The sequence below is a fragment of the Miniopterus natalensis genome, chromosome 12 (genome assembly GCF_054644295.1).
Source record: "Miniopterus natalensis isolate mMinNat1 chromosome 12, mMinNat1.hap1, whole genome shotgun sequence".
Classification (NCBI taxonomy): domain Eukaryota; kingdom Metazoa; phylum Chordata; class Mammalia; order Chiroptera; family Miniopteridae; genus Miniopterus; species Miniopterus natalensis.
In genome coordinates, this window is record NC_142092.1 from 39,753,657 (window position 1) to 39,772,933 (window position 19,277).

Here is a 19,277-nt window from a genome sequence, read left to right on the forward strand (position 1 = left end):
GAAGGATGACTCAGGGTGGAGATGAGAACCACGGAGAATTGTTATTAGGCTTTGAAACCTAATCAAGAAACGAATTTACTTGGCTGGATTTCAGAACATTTTGGACAAATGACTCCTTTTCGCCTTCCATTTCCTCCTCTTGAACGGGAATATCTGTAATTGTTATCCTGTGTCTGTCTGTCGCACCATTCTGTGTTGGGAATGGTGGGAGCAGGTGACTCATCTAAGTTTCACAGTTCCATAAAGGGAGAGAAATTGTGCCCTGGCAGCTGTGCTTAATAGATTACACCCAAGAATTTCATCAGCACCTGGAGCTGATTTAGTTTCAGACTTTGAGTTAGTAAGAAATAGATGAGATTTTGGATTTTTGAATCAATGAGAGAAATAGATGAGATAGATGTACAATGAGATACAGACTTAGATAATATGATTTTGGACTTTGGGCTCTAATGGAATAAGACTGTTAGGAACCTTAGGAGGAGGTGAATATATTTTGTGTTTGTGAGGAATATCAGTCACTGGGTGCTAGAGGACAGAACCCTGCTTACCACAGTTAGAGAAAACTCAGTTAATTTATAATTACATTAAGGATTATTTAGTAAATCTAATGTATTTATAATTTTTTGTCTCATCTTTTGTAGCTTTATCTATATAGATTAATTTATTTCATTCTAATTTTATAATGGAAAATATACCATGCTGAAGTTTTTATTTTAGTAAGTAAAATAAAATATGTAATACAAGTTTTATATATTTCTATGCTTAAGCATATTTAAGAAATCCTACATATTGTTTTATTAATACTGCTAATATTAATACTTGCTATTATAAGTAAAGAGGATAATTAAGAAGTGGGTTATTGAGTCAGTTATTTTTCAACAGTTTTGACTAACTTGTTTATTTAATATTGTTAGCTATTATTAGGAAGTTCTTTAAATAAAAGTATTTTAAGAACAATGGTAATTTAGTGTTATTGATTTTTCTTATAGGTTTTACAGCCCTGTGACTTGTTCTATCAAGCTACTCAGATAGGTGGAGATCCACAGGTGATTGATATATCAGTAAAATCTCTGACACTAAAGGTAAGTTAAAATGTAGTCAGTCATTTAGATATTTAGTGAACTTTTTAAAAAATTAAAGCTAGAAATAAACAATTATTATAGCAAAATTTTTAATTGTTATATAAACAAAAACAGCTGTGTTTTTAAAATATTTTAATATCTGTAAGATTCATGTAAATATCTTAATTGAAATTAGTTATAATCAAAAAATTTTTGTGGGCAGTGAATTGTACTTGCTATTTCATGGTAGTAATATTATTACTTCACATTAATTACTCATGATCCTTCAGCAAATAAATTTAATTTTCTTTGAAGTATGTATTTTTAAAGGTTGAATCAGTAGATTTTTTATTAGTTTACATTTTTTTCCTTAGGTTTCACCAGTTATCATAAATACTGTGATTACCATAACTTCAGCACTTTATGCAACTAAGGAAACCATCCCACAAGAAACTGCTTCTTCTACAGCACATTTATGGGAAAAGAAGGATACGAAGACTTTAAAAATGTGGTTTCTTGAAGAACCAGATGAAGTTAAAAACATAGCTCCCACAACTGAATTGGTACCCCAAGGAGAGAGAATAAAAATGAACATCGATTCTATTTTTGTAGTTCTTGAGGCTGGAGTTGGTCATAGAACAGTGCCTATGCTTTTGGCAAAATCACGTTTTTCAGGGGAAGGCAAAAACTGGAGTTCCCTCATAAATCTCCACTGTCAGCTTGAGCTAGAAGTAAGTATATGTAGTATTTTTTCTAGGTTTTATAACAAATAATGCTACACATGGAATATTTTGAAAATCTTATTTAAATATTTAAATTAAGCATATTATAAATATGATGTTGGCTCGCAAAACTTGTGGAAGGAAGTTTTTCAAATCTATGCCTTTGGTATAGTTTTATGTGTACACTACGACCTCACTTAGTGTCATTGATAGGCTCTGTCACTTTAAGCAAAAGGACATGACATAAAACCAGTTTTACTGTAGCTAATTGATATGAACAAGAGTTAAATTCCTACATCTCATCAGTGTTATAACAAAACAGTGGTGAACAAAACAATGTTATTGAGGATCTGCTGTATATTACTTTTAGACTACATATCCACACTAAGTTTATATTTCAGTTGATTTTATCAACTTAAACGTGATATATTAATAGAGAGTTATTGATTAGATTCAGAATTCTTATTTTTAAGAATTAAATTGAATACCTTCCTTTAAAAGAAAAATAAACTATTTCTGAATCTCTTCTAAAAGAGTAATATAAAGAATTAGAAGGATATGTCTTATACTTCTATATAATGCAGAGTCTTTATACTCGCGTGAGAATCCACTAAGATCTTTAAAATTTTTGTGAGAGTGCTTTATACAAGAAATATTTACTTTGAACCAGTGTATATTTTGCTTCAGAATTTATATATAATCATTCCCCAGAGATACTTTGGTTTAAACTATTAATTGAGTTCAGTGGAAACTAATCTGATGATCTATCTTTTATTTAAAAAAATTGAGATTTATAAGCTGCTCTATTATTTGTATTGATACAGTTATATATTAATATGGAAATGACTGACTAGCTTACAACTGTTCAAATTTTGGCTAGAATTTTGTGTATTTTCCAAAGGATTTAATCTAGGTTGTCCAGTAATTTCAGATAATTCAAATAAATAAACACTCATTGAATCCTATGTTACTTTCAAAGTCTTTTGAAAAGTCAGTGGAGGTAGACAGACATGTTAAAAAATGGCAATAATATATGATAGACAAACACAGTCTCTTATGTTTAACCTGGCCTGGAAGTCAAGGAATCATGATTGAAAGAGAGTTTAATCTGGATTAAATTATGAAGACTAAACTATGAAAGTAACCAGGTAAAGAAAGTGCTGAGGGCGTGTGTGTAGGAAACTGAGTGGCATGTAGTATGGTTTTCATATAGGAGAAATAGCACCATGCCAAAAGGAATGGTAGTGGGAAATAACATGGAAGAACATTTTAGCAAACACCAGAATGCCTTATTTAAAAAATTAAAAATTCTCTCCATAGGTGCATTATTACAATGAAATGTTTGGTGTATGGGAACCTTTGCTTGAACCCTTAGAAATTGATCAGACTGAGGATTTTAGACCATGGAATCTTGGGATCAAGGTATATTTGAAGTCTAAATATTATGTAAAAATTGAGGATATCTACACCACGTAAGACATGTTAATTTTAATCACAACAAAGCTCAACTTTCTCATTATTAGTCTTGTTGCATGCTTCCCTGTTTGATCTGGTGGATGTAAATTTTCAAACCCAAGGCCAATGCCCTCCTTTGCTTTTTCAAATACAAATAATTATATAACATTTATTATGTACTAAACACTATCTAAATGACGTACTTTTACTTTCACCCTTGTAATAACTATCTGAAGAATATACAGTTTTTAATGTCATTATAACATGTGAGAGGACAGACAAGAGAGGGGCTTCATTAAAGTAATAATACCTTGAAAGTGGAGGAGGTGGGTTGCAATTCTGGCTGCAGAGGCCCCACTCATATTAAAATGCTGCTAGCATCTTATAGGTTGTTGTTTATCCTGTGTTTCCTTTGTCTACTGAAAGATGTGTATATGGAAGAAAATATATTATTATTAATTTGAAATATGTTGTGAATATATATGTAATTGTAAGAATCAGGACCTTTAGATGATGAAATTGTGCTTGTGAAGCAGAAGACTATGGAATAGCTGGCATGTTTCCTCCCTAATGACCATTCAGTCAACCTGCAGACAGATTTTCAGTGGTTTTTAAAGCCAATTAAAGTAACAACAAAAGTGACTAGATTGGCATCACCAGCTTTTTGTATTAGATCACTACACTTGATTTTCCACATATTTCAGACGAAGGATTTGGATAAAGGAACTTATTTGGTGGTTTTTAGGTTGAAACATACATGGGCACTGGATCTGTGAATCCTAAAAAGAGGTAGATGGTACTGTTTCTCATGAGTTCTGGGTTCTCGTGGCACTGTTCTACAACTGTTGTTGGACTTCTTAAGTCCCTGATCTTCTGTTCTTTATTTCTACCATGACCAATAGAGTAAATGGCTTTTTTTGCTCTGAATTTTCACTTGCTATGAAGTATGCACTTTTCATTTTCATTCTGATGCCACTTGCATTTAATAATTATGGCGTAGTGTTTTTTTGTACTAAAATGTGCCTGTCATTTTAGTATCACTGAGGATGAGAAGAATTCTTCCCTTAATACTGCTCCGGTGTTATGTGACCTTAGTTGGCTGATGTCCAAGTAATTCCAATAAGGCAGTGGAACTGATAAAAATGTTTACTCTCTCTAATGTTACTGGGATTTTTCTAAAGTTTGTTTTTCCTTTGCAAAATGAGTTATGTTGTGCTCTTAGGAACAAATTTTCCTTATATTTCTATAATTTACATGTCATTTTAGATGAAAAAGAAAGCAAAACAGGCCATTGTTGAGTCAGATACTGAAGAAGATTACAGAGTGCCAGAATATAAAACTGTCATCAGTTTCTATTCAAAAGACCAACTAAACATTACATTATCCAAATGTGGTCTTGTAATGTTAAATAATTTAGCCAAGGTAAGAAAAGACATTTGAAACTTTAAATGTGGCTGTACTAGTCTGAGTTAACCCTTTTCTTGAATAAAACGTTTTTTATTAAGTTAGTTATTTGTCATTTGTTCATTAGTGCTCTGCTTGACATGTAGTTGTCCACATTTCACTTTATTTTATAACTCTTCCTTATTAGGCATTTACAGAAGCTGCCACTGGATCTTCAGCTGTCTTCATAAGGGATCTAGCGCCATTTATGATTTTGAATTCTCTTGGACTTACCATCTCTGTCTCACCAAGTGATTCTTTCAGTGTGCTCAATGTTCCAATAGCAAAATCATATGTATTGAAAAATGAGGAAAGTTTAAGTATGGATTATGTCCGAACAAAAGACAATGATCATTTCAATGCAATGACCAGCCTAAGCAGCAAACTTTTCTTCATTCTCCTTAGTAAGTGATAAATTACCTTCCTGGGGCTTTAATTTCTTTTAAGTTATATTTTATGTTCCATTTTACTCATTTATGATATCTTACAAGTTTTTTTATCCCCTTCCTAATAGATTGGGGATTTGTTTCTTCCTTTGCAGGACTTTCATTACTATTGTCACTATATTTTTGTATGCCAAATTCTAACTTTCTTTATTCACTGCTTTCTTAGAGGATGGTAACGCACTGCTTTATATTTTGGGGAGGAAAAAATACTAGATCTCATTCTTACTCAGCTTTTACAGACTATAGCTATTGGTGATTGTTGTTTTTTTAACTACCTTTGGTATAACTAGGTAGTATTCCACCAGTGCAGTTGAGTGAATTCAAAATAAAGTTTGAGTTTATGGAAATGACATATTTGAATGATTAAGGGTTTGTAAATGGTTTTATGTTATGCTTATTGAAGTGGACATTTTTGGGGGCCTTTCTGATTCCCAGAAGTTTTTCATTTTCATAAGAAGTGAAAGTAAATAAATTCTTAAATTATCATTATATCTACTCACTGTAAGTTAAATAGTCCCAAAGCCATACCCACACCACTTTTTGATAACTTCAACGTTTAATTAGTTAAGGTGGAGCACATTTGAAAGGTTAATGAGATATTGGGTAGGAGCACCAAAACTGACAGCTAGCGCTGTCTTCTAGTCAGGAAATGATGCTCATCAGTGGCTAGGTTTCAGGTGTTGTCCAAGCATTGGCAGTGAATTCTTCTTGTCAGTTTTACCTCTGTTTGTTTTTGAACTAACATTTTCATGGAATGGAGTTGGGGGGGGTAATGTAAATAATGTAAATAATTCATCCCTCAATACAGTGTATGTGTGTACATTACATACATTTGTATAAAATTTTGTTTGCTGAAAAAATTAAAAATGGAAAAATTGTAGCTACCTTGGTAATTGCCAATGACTGTCAGAAGGTATTAAGCTCTGGTTATTACAACAGCAAATCAAAGATCAGTTTTCTTGTATTTTATAATAATTCTTCTCATTAGTTATTTTGAAAAGGCTTATGAAACTTTTTTGTTCATATGTGTTGTTGTCTTAGGTCAAACTGCTGAATGAAATTTTTTTTCAATTAAATATTTTCTCCGTAAAAGATTTTGAAGGTTTTGGATGAATATGGTGGAAATGCATTGTGGTTTCTTACAATATCCCTTTGTATACATCATATCTATACAAAAAAATACCCTTTGTATAATCGCTTTATATAGTTTTAAATCCAAAGACTTGAGTGACTGTTCATAACTTTAAGAAATCATCTGATGTCTCTGATATTTAACATCTATTTAAAGTTAATATATGATGATTTATAATAAAAATTTTCAAACATATATGTTCCATTTAGCACCTGATAACCACTCTGCTGCTGATAAAATTCCTTTAACAAAAGTGGGACGACGACTGTACACTGTAAGACACAGAGAATCTGGAGTTGAAAGATCTATTGTTTGTCAAATTGATGCAGTGGAAGGAAATAAGAAGGTAACAGTTCGCTCCCCAGTGCAGGTATGAAATGATACAGTTTTTTGGGGGGTTATATGTATATTTGTGTGCTAATAAAAAACAAAACTAGACTAAAGCAAATTGCTCCCCCCAAAAATACAAATTATAGTAGGAATACAGCTAATAACAAAAAGAAGAATCATTACCAGTAATTGTACTACTCTAATATGAGCAGTAATTTTTTTATTGGATGCCTAAAATTGTGAATTTTACCTTGCTGGATTTTTTATATATATTTGTATTTCTATTTGTGTTCTTGAACTTTATTCTCTAATATAGTTATGTTAGTTGGAAAGTGATCCTCTCATTCCTTATTTTTAAACTTTTTAGGTGGGACTCAAGCAGCCTTTAGTCCAGGGCTAATTTTGCATCACTAGTAAGGTACTGCAACTAATACCTTCTGTACTAAATGAGGTTTTACCACTTTGGCTGGTGAGAAAAGGAACTATGTGTCAGTACCAGAGATTGTTCTGCCTGCCCCTTGTAGGTAGATCTTTCCTAAGCCTTAGATAGTTTACTTGTGTATATGCTGCTCAGTAGTGAACTGAAGTCTGGAGTAGGGCACACTCTTAAACCTCGGGAACTCGCACCTCTCTGCGCAGTGCTCTCCTCTCTCATGCAGTGTCGTATGAGTTTAAAACCACACTGATTTTCTAAAATTTTCATCTCTCTCTTTCACTCAGGCAGACTTGGCTCTGTTTGACTTCTCGTTTTCTGTACAGTAGCCTAGAAACTATCCAGGCAGCAAACTGGAGCAGTTTTAGGGCTTTTCTTGCTGGACTTTGTTTTTATTTTGTTCTTTTCTCTGCTGCTTATTACCCAGTGTCTGAAAATCATTGTTTAATGTGTATTTCACCCCCTGTGTTTAGTTGTTTAGGTTAGGAAGGTATATCTGGTCCCTATAATTCCATTATGGCTGAAAGCAGAAATTCCTTTTCTTTCTTTCATGATTTATAATTAACTGTTTTAAAAGATGACAGGCTTTTCTCGTTATTGTTGATTTTTAAAATTTCATTAAGTAAACATTAATTTTAAGATCTTATAGGTATTTAGGGAAATCAAAATGTATTCTTAAGGCTTTAAGTAGGTGGAGCAAATAGTATATCTAATAATAAAATAGAATGAAGTTAAGACTATCTGCTTAATCTTAGTTCTCAGCATGTTTTATATTTCAGTATGATATTTTTTAATTAAAAGGATATTAGTGAGATATAGAAAGAAAGTAGTCTTACTAACCAGTTTGTTTTTATCCATTCAAAGACAAGTATATTTGTTTGTAGGTGTATCAAATAATATGTGATAATCAACCCTGTGTTTGTTACCTTTATATCGCTGCTGTATGCCACTTATTGGATGAGATAAACTCCATGCACCGTATCTCATCCAATGAAAAGCATACAACAGCAATATAAAAGGGGCATTTCCCAGCCTGAGGCTTGTTTCTTACTCCATCACAGACATTTAAAATTTTGATGTAAAATTTTTTCCTATGAACTTTTTTACTATTCTTGTCTAAGGAAGAAGTTATTCCTTATCTCGAAGTCAAGATGATACTACCTTATTTCATTCTAGGATTTTTAAAGTTTTATTTTTGATATTTCTGGTCTATAAAAGTATGGAAACTTTTCTTATATTTTTAGGATAAATAATTGCATGTTTATTTCTTTTCTAATTTATATAAGCAAGGTAAATATTGCGTAGTAGTTCTGTTGGGATATTTTTATGGAATATATTTTAAATGTCTTTAGTTTATTAGATTAATGATACTAAATACTATTTGTTTTTCTTTCCTAGATTAGAAATCATTTTTCAATCCCACTTTATGTTTATGAAGGGTATACTTTATTGGGAATGGCTTCACCTGGAAATGAATTTAACATACCATTAGCATCTTACCGGTGATTCTTCTTTATCTATTTGTTTGCTCTATGCCTCTTATAGAATTTTTAGTTTCTGATTTGGTAAGGATATCTGTCTTTAAATTACCAAGCTTTGATCAAATCTTTCCTGTTAATATCGCATCCTATATAACTTATATAAGTTTCAGGGCACTTAGAAGTTTTTAAAAAAGAAATATTTAATTTAATGTATTTATTTTATACCATATAGGTTACTTATGCTTTACCAGTAAATACAGTTATTACATGCTTGCAATATAGCCACCATAACCATAATCAGATACAGGGTAGGGCAAAAGAGGTTTACAGTTGTGAGTATGCAAAATACAGAGTTTATTCTTGTATTATTATTTATTAATTACTGTATTAGTTTCCATACAAACAACTATAAACCTACTTTTGCCCCACCCTATATATTCACAGTTTTTATAAAATATCTAATTGTGCATGATTGGTAGTTTCTGGATTTATATATACTATTATGAAGTGATATTTACTTTTCAAAGGTTTTGTAATAGACTATTTTGGAAATTTTTTAGAATACAAAATATTTTCTCTTATTACACATTTATCTGTTGGTTATTTTAGAATTTTAATCAATCTTAAATATTCAAAGTAATTTGATTAAACTTGATATAAAATCTTAAATTAAGAAAGGATATATTAAAATTCTAACAAAATACTAATGATGGGCTACTTTCATAATTACCGGTTTAATATCATAACAAATAAGTATTATTGTTCAGGATAGTTAATTTGGAATTGAAATTTTAAAACAAGGGAAAATGGAGATTTTGGAGAATAATACCTTCCTCAGAATGAGTATCATAGTTGTCTGAGGCACCATTCAGAGCACATACTAGACATGGACACTTAGACCTCCGTTACAGAAGGATGGAGGCAAAATTACAAGCAGTGTTTAAATATCCTCTGTTCATCTTGACCCATGCCTAAGAGTTCAAGACTGGATCACTAATGTTTAGAAGACAATCTAGCAGTTCGAGGCACATATTTTCAGCTATTAGACTTGCTCACCCTAGTAAATATTCTATTGTTTTGACCTCTTGACTGTGATGAGTATTTTATTGCTTAATTTGAACTTGCTGTATTTTATTGCTTAATATGAACTTGCTGAGGGAAAGTATTATATATTATTCAGAGAACAACAATAAAATTGTTATTTACAGTACCTGACCTCGTTCTAGAGAGGATTATGGGTGGGTTATAAAGACTAAAGATAGCATATAAGATATGTTTAAAAATTTCTGTGAAAAACTTTAAGTTCATTTTGTCTTTGGATAATAAATGTTAATGGCATTATGTTTTATTTTTAATAAATTATTGCTATGTATTTTGTGACTATTCATAGAAAAATTAGGCCATTAGAGTATCTTTACACTTTTTGTTCAAGGCTAAATGTTAATTTGTTACATGGAAGTTAATCAGTCTTTATTAGAATTATTAGTAACAAACCAGCTTGGATTTCACATTAGGTACTCTCTTAATCCAATGCTTAGATGTAGGAATAGTAACATTTAAGAAATGAGGTTTTATTAACAAATAGCTGTCTTTAATTGTAGAATTTACATATACTGATTCTTCAATTTAATTCATTTAACAGACATTTATCAAGTGTTTTTGTTGAGTGTAAGGCACTGCTGTGGGATAACAAGATGAATTGGCCTGGCTATTCCCCTTGGGAGATTGATATATTATGCAAATACAGAAGGTAGAAAGTGATAGGTTGCAGAGAGTTACAGAAAGAGTTGTTGCAGAAAACTGTGGAAAACGAAGAAGAGATTACCTACATGAATTGTAGGTAAAATGTAGTAATGTGGAAATTAGCCAAGAAGGGCAATCTTAAGTACGAGAAATTACATGAACCAAAGATAAGGAAACATAAAAACAAAGGGTTTGTATAGTCTACAAAGAATAGTTGGGATTTGGTTGGAGTGTAGTGTGCATGTTGGAAGATTAAATTTGAAAGATAGTTTTAAGTTCACATTGAGGTAGTTGCTCCCTCATTTTCTTGCACCCATTTATATAAATTTTATCTTCATCTTTAATGTCATCTGTTTCTTCCTCTCCCTCAGAACATTTGGTGTTCTTCCATTTTAAAACCATTCACTCCATCAGCTCTTCTCATCTAGAACCTTTTGTCATTGATCAGTATTCTCTCATGTTTTCTCTTCATTTATTTCTTAAACTTTTCTTTCACTTTTCATATTTCCCTACTTCAAATCTTCCCTGCAGAACAAAGCTTTTTGGGACAATTGTCACTTCTGCAGAACACTGCAGCCACTATAGAAAGAGTTATGTGTGTGTCGGGAGAAGGAAGAGTCTAATATTATCTTAGAGTCCAGAGTACCAGTAGCTGGAAGTTCCTGGTAAAGGACACACAGAGCAGTAGATTTGGAGGGTTCAGAGTTCATTCTAGCAAGTTTAAGGCACCATCAGACATCATTACAGAAATATGTGTAGATACTCAAAACTTTAGGGCTAGAGCTTAGGAAAATAATTAGGGCTGGAGATAGTATTGACAGCTGTTCATCTGTAAGGAATAGTGTCACAATTATTGATTAGTTTTACAAGTATAAAAATATTTCTTAATTGGACACAACTTAGGTTTAAAAAGTTGTTAAAGCTAAAATATAGTTGAAATTTAAACAAAGACTGTGATATTTAAATTCGTAGATTAATCATATGTTATGCCTAGTGATTTTGTCACTATCTTCTTGTAATCACTTGCCCAACATTTTAATGAAGTTAAGTATCTATTGATAGCTTTCATTTCATTAATCTTGAAAAGCTGGTGGTTAATTTTTTCCATAGAAATACTTTTTCATTTAGGAACTCATTCGTGACATGTACTTCTATTAGGACTACATATCCAGGAAAGCCAACTTCTTTAAGTTAAACGAACAAGTCACACACAGATAGCTGTATATGTTTGCTTTTCATATATGACCTATATGATCATGTATTTTCTGTAAGAAATCACTTATTGTAAGCATAGTTATTTCAATTTATTTTTCAGTTACTGTTGACATATATTAGCTTCTGGTGTACAAAATAGTGATTAGACACTTATATACCTTACGAAGTATCACTCCAATAAATCTAGTACTCACATGACACCGTACATAGTTCATTGTAAACACACATTTAAGACAGTAAGTTTGTAAGAAAAATATTCTCTTAAAAGCTAAATAACTTCATTAGTTTCCTGGAAGTTAAGATGAAGGTATCTATTGTCTGTCTTACCTATCTCAAAGAATGTGAAAGTATAAAAACGTATTACAATAGTATGGAGGGAGGTCATTTCATTGTTCTAAAGCTGTAATCATATAACTTCATATGTTTTCTTTTCAGTCATTTCCGTGTATATTTTTTAACCTTTTGTACAGATCACTCCTTTCTCTGAAGCCAGAAGATGAGGAATATCAAATGTGTGAAGCAATTGACTTCGAAGAGATTATAAAAAATGAAGGCACTTTTCTAAAGAAGAAATGTAACCCTATAAACCCTTCTATGAAACCATTTATTATTAATATTGTCCCAGAAAAAGATAATTTGACATCCCTGTCAGTATACTCAGAAGATGGTTGGGACTTACCATACATAATACATTTGTGGCCACCTATCCTACTCCGAAATCTTCTTCCTTACAAAATGGCTTATTATATAGAGGTACACTGGAATTTTATTAAATGTCTTTGTGTCTTTGATTTTGTAGCTTTAGTTATTTAAAATTATGAACAATAAATGTTTTACAGTTCTAATAAAAGTTATGATACTAGTGATAGTAATTTAAATGGAAAGGAAATGTTTCAATCATATTGTATATAAAATAGATTAAAAAATTTTCCATTGATTTACCTTTGAAATTTGGCTACTAAGTTGAATATAAATTACATACACAAATGTGATATGTCATTTAGAAAATAGAAATAATAACAATTGCCAGTAATCACATCATCTGAAGGTAGCACTTCAGATGAAAATATTTTAGTTTTAGAATATACATTTTTCTATATTTTCTGTGCATGTACATTTCCTATATCCTACATTAAAAAGGCAGATTCTAACTTTTGAAACAAGTTTGAGAATTGATATTAAATAATATTCAAGTACTAGACTGAAATGGAAAAACCCTGCTACATTATATTATATTGTTCTCATGGTAGTTCTCTAAATGGATTTTATGCCCTATAAAGATGCTTTTTCTTTTAAATACTGTTTTAACAAATTAGGATTTTAATAATATATTTGCCAATCTTATCAAATATAAGAAAGGTCTTTATTGTAATCTATTAATTATTGTTTTTGTTGTAGCCTGTTGGGATTTACTATATGTATACACTTTTTGATAATTTTGGGGGGGCGTGAAGTTAACAGATCTATGATTTAAGAATATCTGTTTTTCCTTATGGTTGGCAGATATCCTAAGAATTTGCACTTTGCTGTAGATTTGAGATTTAAACCTACCTCTATCCCCACTATATGTCTTTAGGCAAGTTATATTGTCTTTCTAAATCATGTATCCTAGTGAATGAAATGGGGATAATAAAACTTGCATGATTGGGATATGGGGAAGGTCAAATTGGATGATGTATGTAAAGGATTTAGCACCGTGCCCGAAGACACACGATTGCCATTTATTTACCTAACACCACCACCACCACCACCACTGTTCTGTTTTGTGGATATTAACATGTCAGGTGCCAATAACTTAAATTACTTTTGCTTTAACTAATTTAAAATCTTAAGATGAAGAGATTTCTATATTAAAACAACAGGAAGGAACCAGGTTAGAGATGTGGGAAAAACTAGTGAATTACTCAGACGTACTATGTTCCATTTTCATAGAACTTTTTGTTTGATGCTTTTGGGGATCACATTCTGTTTGCTAGTTTCCAAAGGGTACGACCAATTTTTAGAAAGACAATTTAGCTGCGGTATGGAGAAGGGATTAAAGGAGACAAGAGCAGGTAGGAGACAAAGTGAGAGGTCACAGTGATATGAGCTAAGGTAATAGAAGTGTGGGTAGAGAGAAATGAATAGTTTTGAGAGATATATAAGATGCAGTATTATAAACAATAATTGGAAATGGGCGATGAGGAATTGTGAAAAATCAGGAATGGGAGTTAGTAGGGATTGCTTATTTTGGATTACCATCAGTTTTCTCATGCATTTTTCATTATTTTTTAGTTTTCAAAACTAAAATCTCTAATGGATAAGATTTTTAAAGTGTTTTACTAGTTATAGTGTATTATAATGTTTATTAGTTCCAGCAGAGTTTCAAATTACATCATTTAGTTTTATCCTAATAATAGTCCTTTGAAGTCAATCATTTAGACCATTTTACAAATACGATAACTCGTATCTCAAGTAATTTACAGAAGTTCGTATAGTTGTCAGAACTTGACTATATAAGTCTTCCAACTTGTTCAGACAGAAGTATATTTCAGAAGTATTTTGTATAGCATTTGGAATCATTAAACAGAATTTTTTGGCATATTATTCTGAAACATTAAAAAATTTACTATATATTTTTTTATTTCAGGGGGATGAATATAGAGTTTTCACTCTAAATGAAGGATCTTCGGCCCATATTTGTACTGTAAAATTGGATAAAGCCAAGCTACATTTAAAATTACTTGACTATCTTAATCATGATTGGAAAAGTGAATATCATATAAAACCTAATCAACAAGATATTAGTTTCATCAGTTTTACCTGTGTAACTGAAATAGAAAAGACTGAGTTAGATATTGCTATCCATGTGACTTATAATCCTGGTCAGACAGTTGTGGCATTTCATAGTCCTTATTGGATGGTCAATAAAACTGGTCGAATGTTACAATATAAAGCTGATGGAATTCATCGAAAGCATCCACCTAATTATAAAATGCCAGTTCTCTTCTCTTTTCAGCCAAAGCACTTTTTTAATAACAATAAGGTATGTAAAGTTTTTTAACTTTCATTTTTTTAGCTTTCACTCCTTTTTATATTTTAGAATCTTGAAGAATAAAATATTATGAAACAGGTAGAAATAACATTTGTGAACTATTGGATGTTATAAAGATTAGGATTTCATATTGGGAAAGGTTTAGTGCATTAAAAATGTATCAATTTAAGTTGGAATTTTTAAAGATACTTCAATTGTAATATCTTTGAAATATTTTTTCCTAGGTTCAGCTTATGGTAACTGATAGTGAATTGTCAGATCAGTTTTCAATTGATACTGTTGGTAGTCATGGAGCTGTTAAATGTAAAGGCCTGAAAATGGAATATCAAGTGAGTTCATTCTGTGCTCATCAAGAAACTTTTACTTAAACTGTGTCTATTGACTACTTAATTCTAAAGGATGCTATGATAATGTAACAGTTTTTGAAATATTAATGTTTTTTCCTTAGGTTGGTGTCACTATAGACCTCAGCAGTTTTAACATTACCAGAATTGTGACATTTACCCCTTTTTATGTGATCGAAAACAAAAGCAAGTGTCGTATTTTAGTGGCTGAAGAGGGAAATGATAAATGGCTCTCTCTTGATTTGGAGCAGGTGGGTAGATGAATTTCAGTAAAGTAGCTCTTTGGATTTTTATTTTCCCTTGAAGCTAGGTAACTGAAATTACTATGTAATGTTTTAACTTTCCATCCCCCTAATTTTGTTTCAGTTCCATGAACATTTATTATTTGTACCAAGCACTAGATACTTTATTAAAATCCAAACCTTGCCATTGAGGGATACATTTCTTGATAAGGGAGGTAAACATTTAGCAGTTACTAACCAAATGGGGTCAAATAGAGCAGTAGAAGACTAGATAAGGTATAAATGCAGGAAAGCAAAGGAAATTATTTATTCTCTTCAGGAAGCTATTAGGAATGCCTTTAAATAATAGACTAAGCCATTATTTTAAGAAGATGGTAGTGACTTAGGAGTAAAATATTTCTTTTACTCCATCTTTAGCTATTTTTTTTTTTTTAAATAGATCTTTATTAATTTCAGAGAGAGGAAGGGAGAGGGAGAGTGAGAGATAGAAACATCAATGATGAGAGAGTCATTGGTTGATCCCGCAACCCGGGCATGTGCCCTAACCGGGAATTCAACCCCAATTGCCTGGATCCTAGGTCGATGCTCAGCCGCTGAGCCACACCTGGCTGGGCACTTTTAGCTATTAAACCTCTAGGTAAGAGCTTTCTGAAGGACTGCCTGAGGTTGATAGAATATTTTACTTTTAAAGAAATTTTATTGTAGATATGTTAGGATTATAAGAGAAATGTTTCCTGTTTTTATTCACTGTTCTTGCTTTTAAGCCATCCTTCTGGAATCACTCTTCTTGACCTATATCCTTGAGAATTTCCTTTAGTTCTGGTTTTGGAGGAAAATTTCTGGTTTTGGAGGAAAATTCCATCAGTGTATGTTTATCCATACACTTTTACCATCATCTTTCTTTTATGATACTTTTTCTTGATAATGAATTCTGTTTTTCTCAGCATATTGTATATTTTACTCCACTGGTGTTTGGCTTCCATTTTTGTTGAAAATTTGGCCGTGGTTCTGTCATTTCTTTGGAGGCCATCTTTCGTCTTCCTTAGCTGCCTTCAGTCTTCTCTTCATGTTTGCTGTTCTACAGTCATGCTACTGCTTATCTACATGTAGGTTCCTTTTATATATCCTGCTCGAGATGCCTTACTGCTAGATCTGTGGGTTAGTGATTTTTCATACTTTCTGTAAAATTTGCAACTATTGTCTCTTTAATATTGTCTCTCTCCTGTTCTTCCATTTTCTCCTTCTGAGCCTTTAATCAGACATATTCTAGACTTGTATATTCTATACTCCATCTCTCTTAATATCTTTGCTGCAATCTGGATACATTCTACATATATATTTTCCATAATTTTTTACTTTTACTGTGTCTAAACTACTATTTAAGCCTTCAACTCAGTTTTTTATTTGAATAATTATATTTCTCATTTCCAGAAGCTCCACTTTTTTCAAGTCTGCCTGTTAATTCATTCTTTCAGCATATACTTACTGTGTACTTCTGTGTGCTTTGCCATAGTTACATCTGTTAACAAAACCACAAGTCTCTGGCCTCATGTATTTTATATTTCAGTGGAGATGTAGGGAAACATTAAATTAATACCATGATCAATTAGTAAAATATATAATATGTTTACAGATGACAGATATATTGGGGGAAAGGAAATAAGACAGGTAAAGGAGTATTAAGAGTTATAACAAGCAAGGGGTGAGCTATAAATTACATAAGATGGTCAAGGATAAGACTCGTTGAGGTCACATTTGAACAGACTTGGAGGAAATGTGAGAGGTGGCAATTGTCAGGAGCTCAGCTGAGCTGAAGCTTAGCTGCCTGGTATTGGAGTAGTTCATAAAGACAACAAACCAAAATGAATATAACAATCAAGCCTTTAATCACTTACTGAGATAGTATAAGCAAGAAGCTAAACTGGAGAAAGCCCCAACTCCCCCTGTTCCATTTTTCCTATGGAACAGCATTGGTCAGCGGTCAGGTGGATCAGCACAGACGGGGTTGTGTCGGGGGAGCCTGAGCAAAAGGCTCTTACAGTTTCATGGGCCTGGGGGATGGGGAAACATGAGGAAAAGGCTAGGAGTGGAGAAGCACTGAGTCAGAGTAGAGAGTAAGTGTCTTCAAGGTTTCCCCTCTCACCTTGATAAAGAGGCTTTGCAGAGGTTCCTGAGGAAGGCCTTTGCCAAGGGCACTACAAAGGTCTCTGAATAAAGGTGCCTGGGGCAGGAATGCAGATACCTGAAGAGCCTGGCTGGAGGTAGGGCTGAGCCCTTGACAATGCACTGTGCTAGGTGCGCACCTAGGCTGGTATGGGGAGGACAGCTTTTCCCTGTGAGGCCTGCCAGGTAACGTAGCCTTCGTAATTGACTGTGCTCTAACCTGAAAAATGACACACAGCTTTTTAGCCAGAAGCTGGGCACCTCAGCAATGTGGATATCTGGCAAAGAGCATTAGAGACAGAAACAACAGCCAGGGTAGGTACCCTAAGGTAGGAGAATATTTGGCATGTTTGAGGGATAGCTGAAGTGGCCAGTATTAATGGAAGGAGGAAAAGTAACCGAGAAGAAGGTATAATGATGAAGGGTAATCATGCAGAACTTTCTGAGCCACTGCAAGGATTTTAGTTTTTGCTTTGAGTGAAATGGAGAGCTGTTGGAGGGTTTTGAATGGTGATTAAACATAATATGCTCTCAATAAATATTCGTTGAATGAACATTTATTTTTGCAAATGTTCCATATGTGCTCTAAGCCTATGTATTCTTGGTTTGTTGGATGTAGAGCTCTCTATATATCTAGTTGCTAAGATTACAACTGCAGCTTTGCTTAGCTTTATAGATTTTCTAAGTATATCTTTTTCCATACTTTTATTTACAACATTTCTATGCCTTGATTTATGTGTCTATTGCTAATAACATTATTGGGCCTTATCTTTTTAAAAACCTAACCTATAGCCTCTGTCCTTCAGCAGGTAGTTTATATTTCCATTAATTGCAATTACAACTGCATAACAACTTATTTTTTATCTTACTCTCTATTTTATTTTCAATTTCATAAGATATCTTTTCTTTTTTGTTTGGTTGGTTCTTTTAAAATCATTTTTTATTTTCAATTACAGTTGACACACATCATTATATTAGTTTCAGATGTACACCCCAGTGACCAGACATTACATAACTTAGTAAGTAATCACCCCAGTAAGTCCCACACCCATCCAGCACCATACCTAGTTATTAGAATATTATTGACTATATTCCCTATACTGTACTTAACATCCCCATGATATCGTTTCTTTGCTAGTTTAAAAGTTTTGCATTTTAATTTTGGCTTATTGTGGCCAGCCTTACCTTAAGATTTATATTCATGATTATTACCTATGTAGATTTGTTAAACTTATCTGTATCTCTGTTTTCTCAGTACAAAAGACAAGTACTTTCCTACTTTCTCTAGTTCAAGGGATGGAACACATAATATTTTAAAAAGATATACAGTGTATCTTACTGAACATAAAAACATATATTGTTAAGGCAAGGCTACCAGAAGATAGCAGGCTAGGGGATGTTCAGAGAGCACATCAGTTACTCGTGGGAAGTACACTTGGCTTAGTATTGCTGCTCTTTTGACACTTCCAGGTAAGTTTCTGCGAGGTTGCAAGAAACTCCAAGGGGAACCTTCTTAAGCCTCTTGCAACCTTAACTATGTTCCATGTCTAGTTCTGTTTATCACCTTTTATGGTTGAATAAAACTGACTCTAACATGTCAGCTCTGCTACATTGTCCCGGGCCATGTGGTAATCAGGTATCACACATGAACAGTCTCGCTGAGATACGTGAAGTCTCCAGCCCGACCGGGGCCTACAGACAGGTTTGCTTCTCCATCCTGTTCTTTTAGCTCTTTTCTGCCCAGAGCCCTTTGTTGTCTTCTCTCTGGGCACACCGACTGTCTCCTGTTCTTTTAGTTTGGTTTCCAGATCACTGATGTCCAGGTTGTTTTTAAGTTTTTGAGCCTATTTCCTCCTCTGAATATATCTTTTACTTTTTTTACCCTTATTTGACTTCCCTGACTCTGGATTTAGCACGTGTCTGGAGTCAGCATTTGTGTGTACTTTGATTACTGCTTAATTACCAAGTGATGCCCACAACCTGACTGTGATTTTTAGTCACTGAATGTACCCTTGTTTTAAACCAGTCACTTG

At 32.8% G+C, this 19,277-nt stretch overlaps 1 protein-coding gene across 4 annotated transcripts in view; it reads left to right on the forward strand.

Moving 5' to 3' along the window:
• Positions 1-19,277, forward strand: part of VPS13A (vacuolar protein sorting 13 homolog A) — a 163,136-nt gene that overhangs the window by 88,104 nt on the left and 55,755 nt on the right. For all 4 annotated transcript variants that reach the window (XM_087822709.1, XM_087822708.1, XM_087822710.1 and 1 more), the window contains exons 40-50: positions 990-1,082; positions 1,436-1,792; positions 3,104-3,205; positions 4,505-4,660; positions 4,830-5,085; positions 6,469-6,629; positions 8,421-8,524; positions 11,932-12,214; positions 14,091-14,486; positions 14,720-14,824; positions 14,944-15,090. In XM_087822709.1, coding sequence (XP_087678835.1) covers positions 990-1,082; positions 1,436-1,792; positions 3,104-3,205; positions 4,505-4,660; positions 4,830-5,085; positions 6,469-6,629; positions 8,421-8,524; positions 11,932-12,214; positions 14,091-14,486; positions 14,720-14,824; positions 14,944-15,090 — 2,160 coding nt within the window. The remainder of the gene's footprint in view (positions 1-989; positions 1,083-1,435; positions 1,793-3,103; positions 3,206-4,504; positions 4,661-4,829; positions 5,086-6,468; positions 6,630-8,420; positions 8,525-11,931; positions 12,215-14,090; positions 14,487-14,719; positions 14,825-14,943; positions 15,091-19,277) is intronic.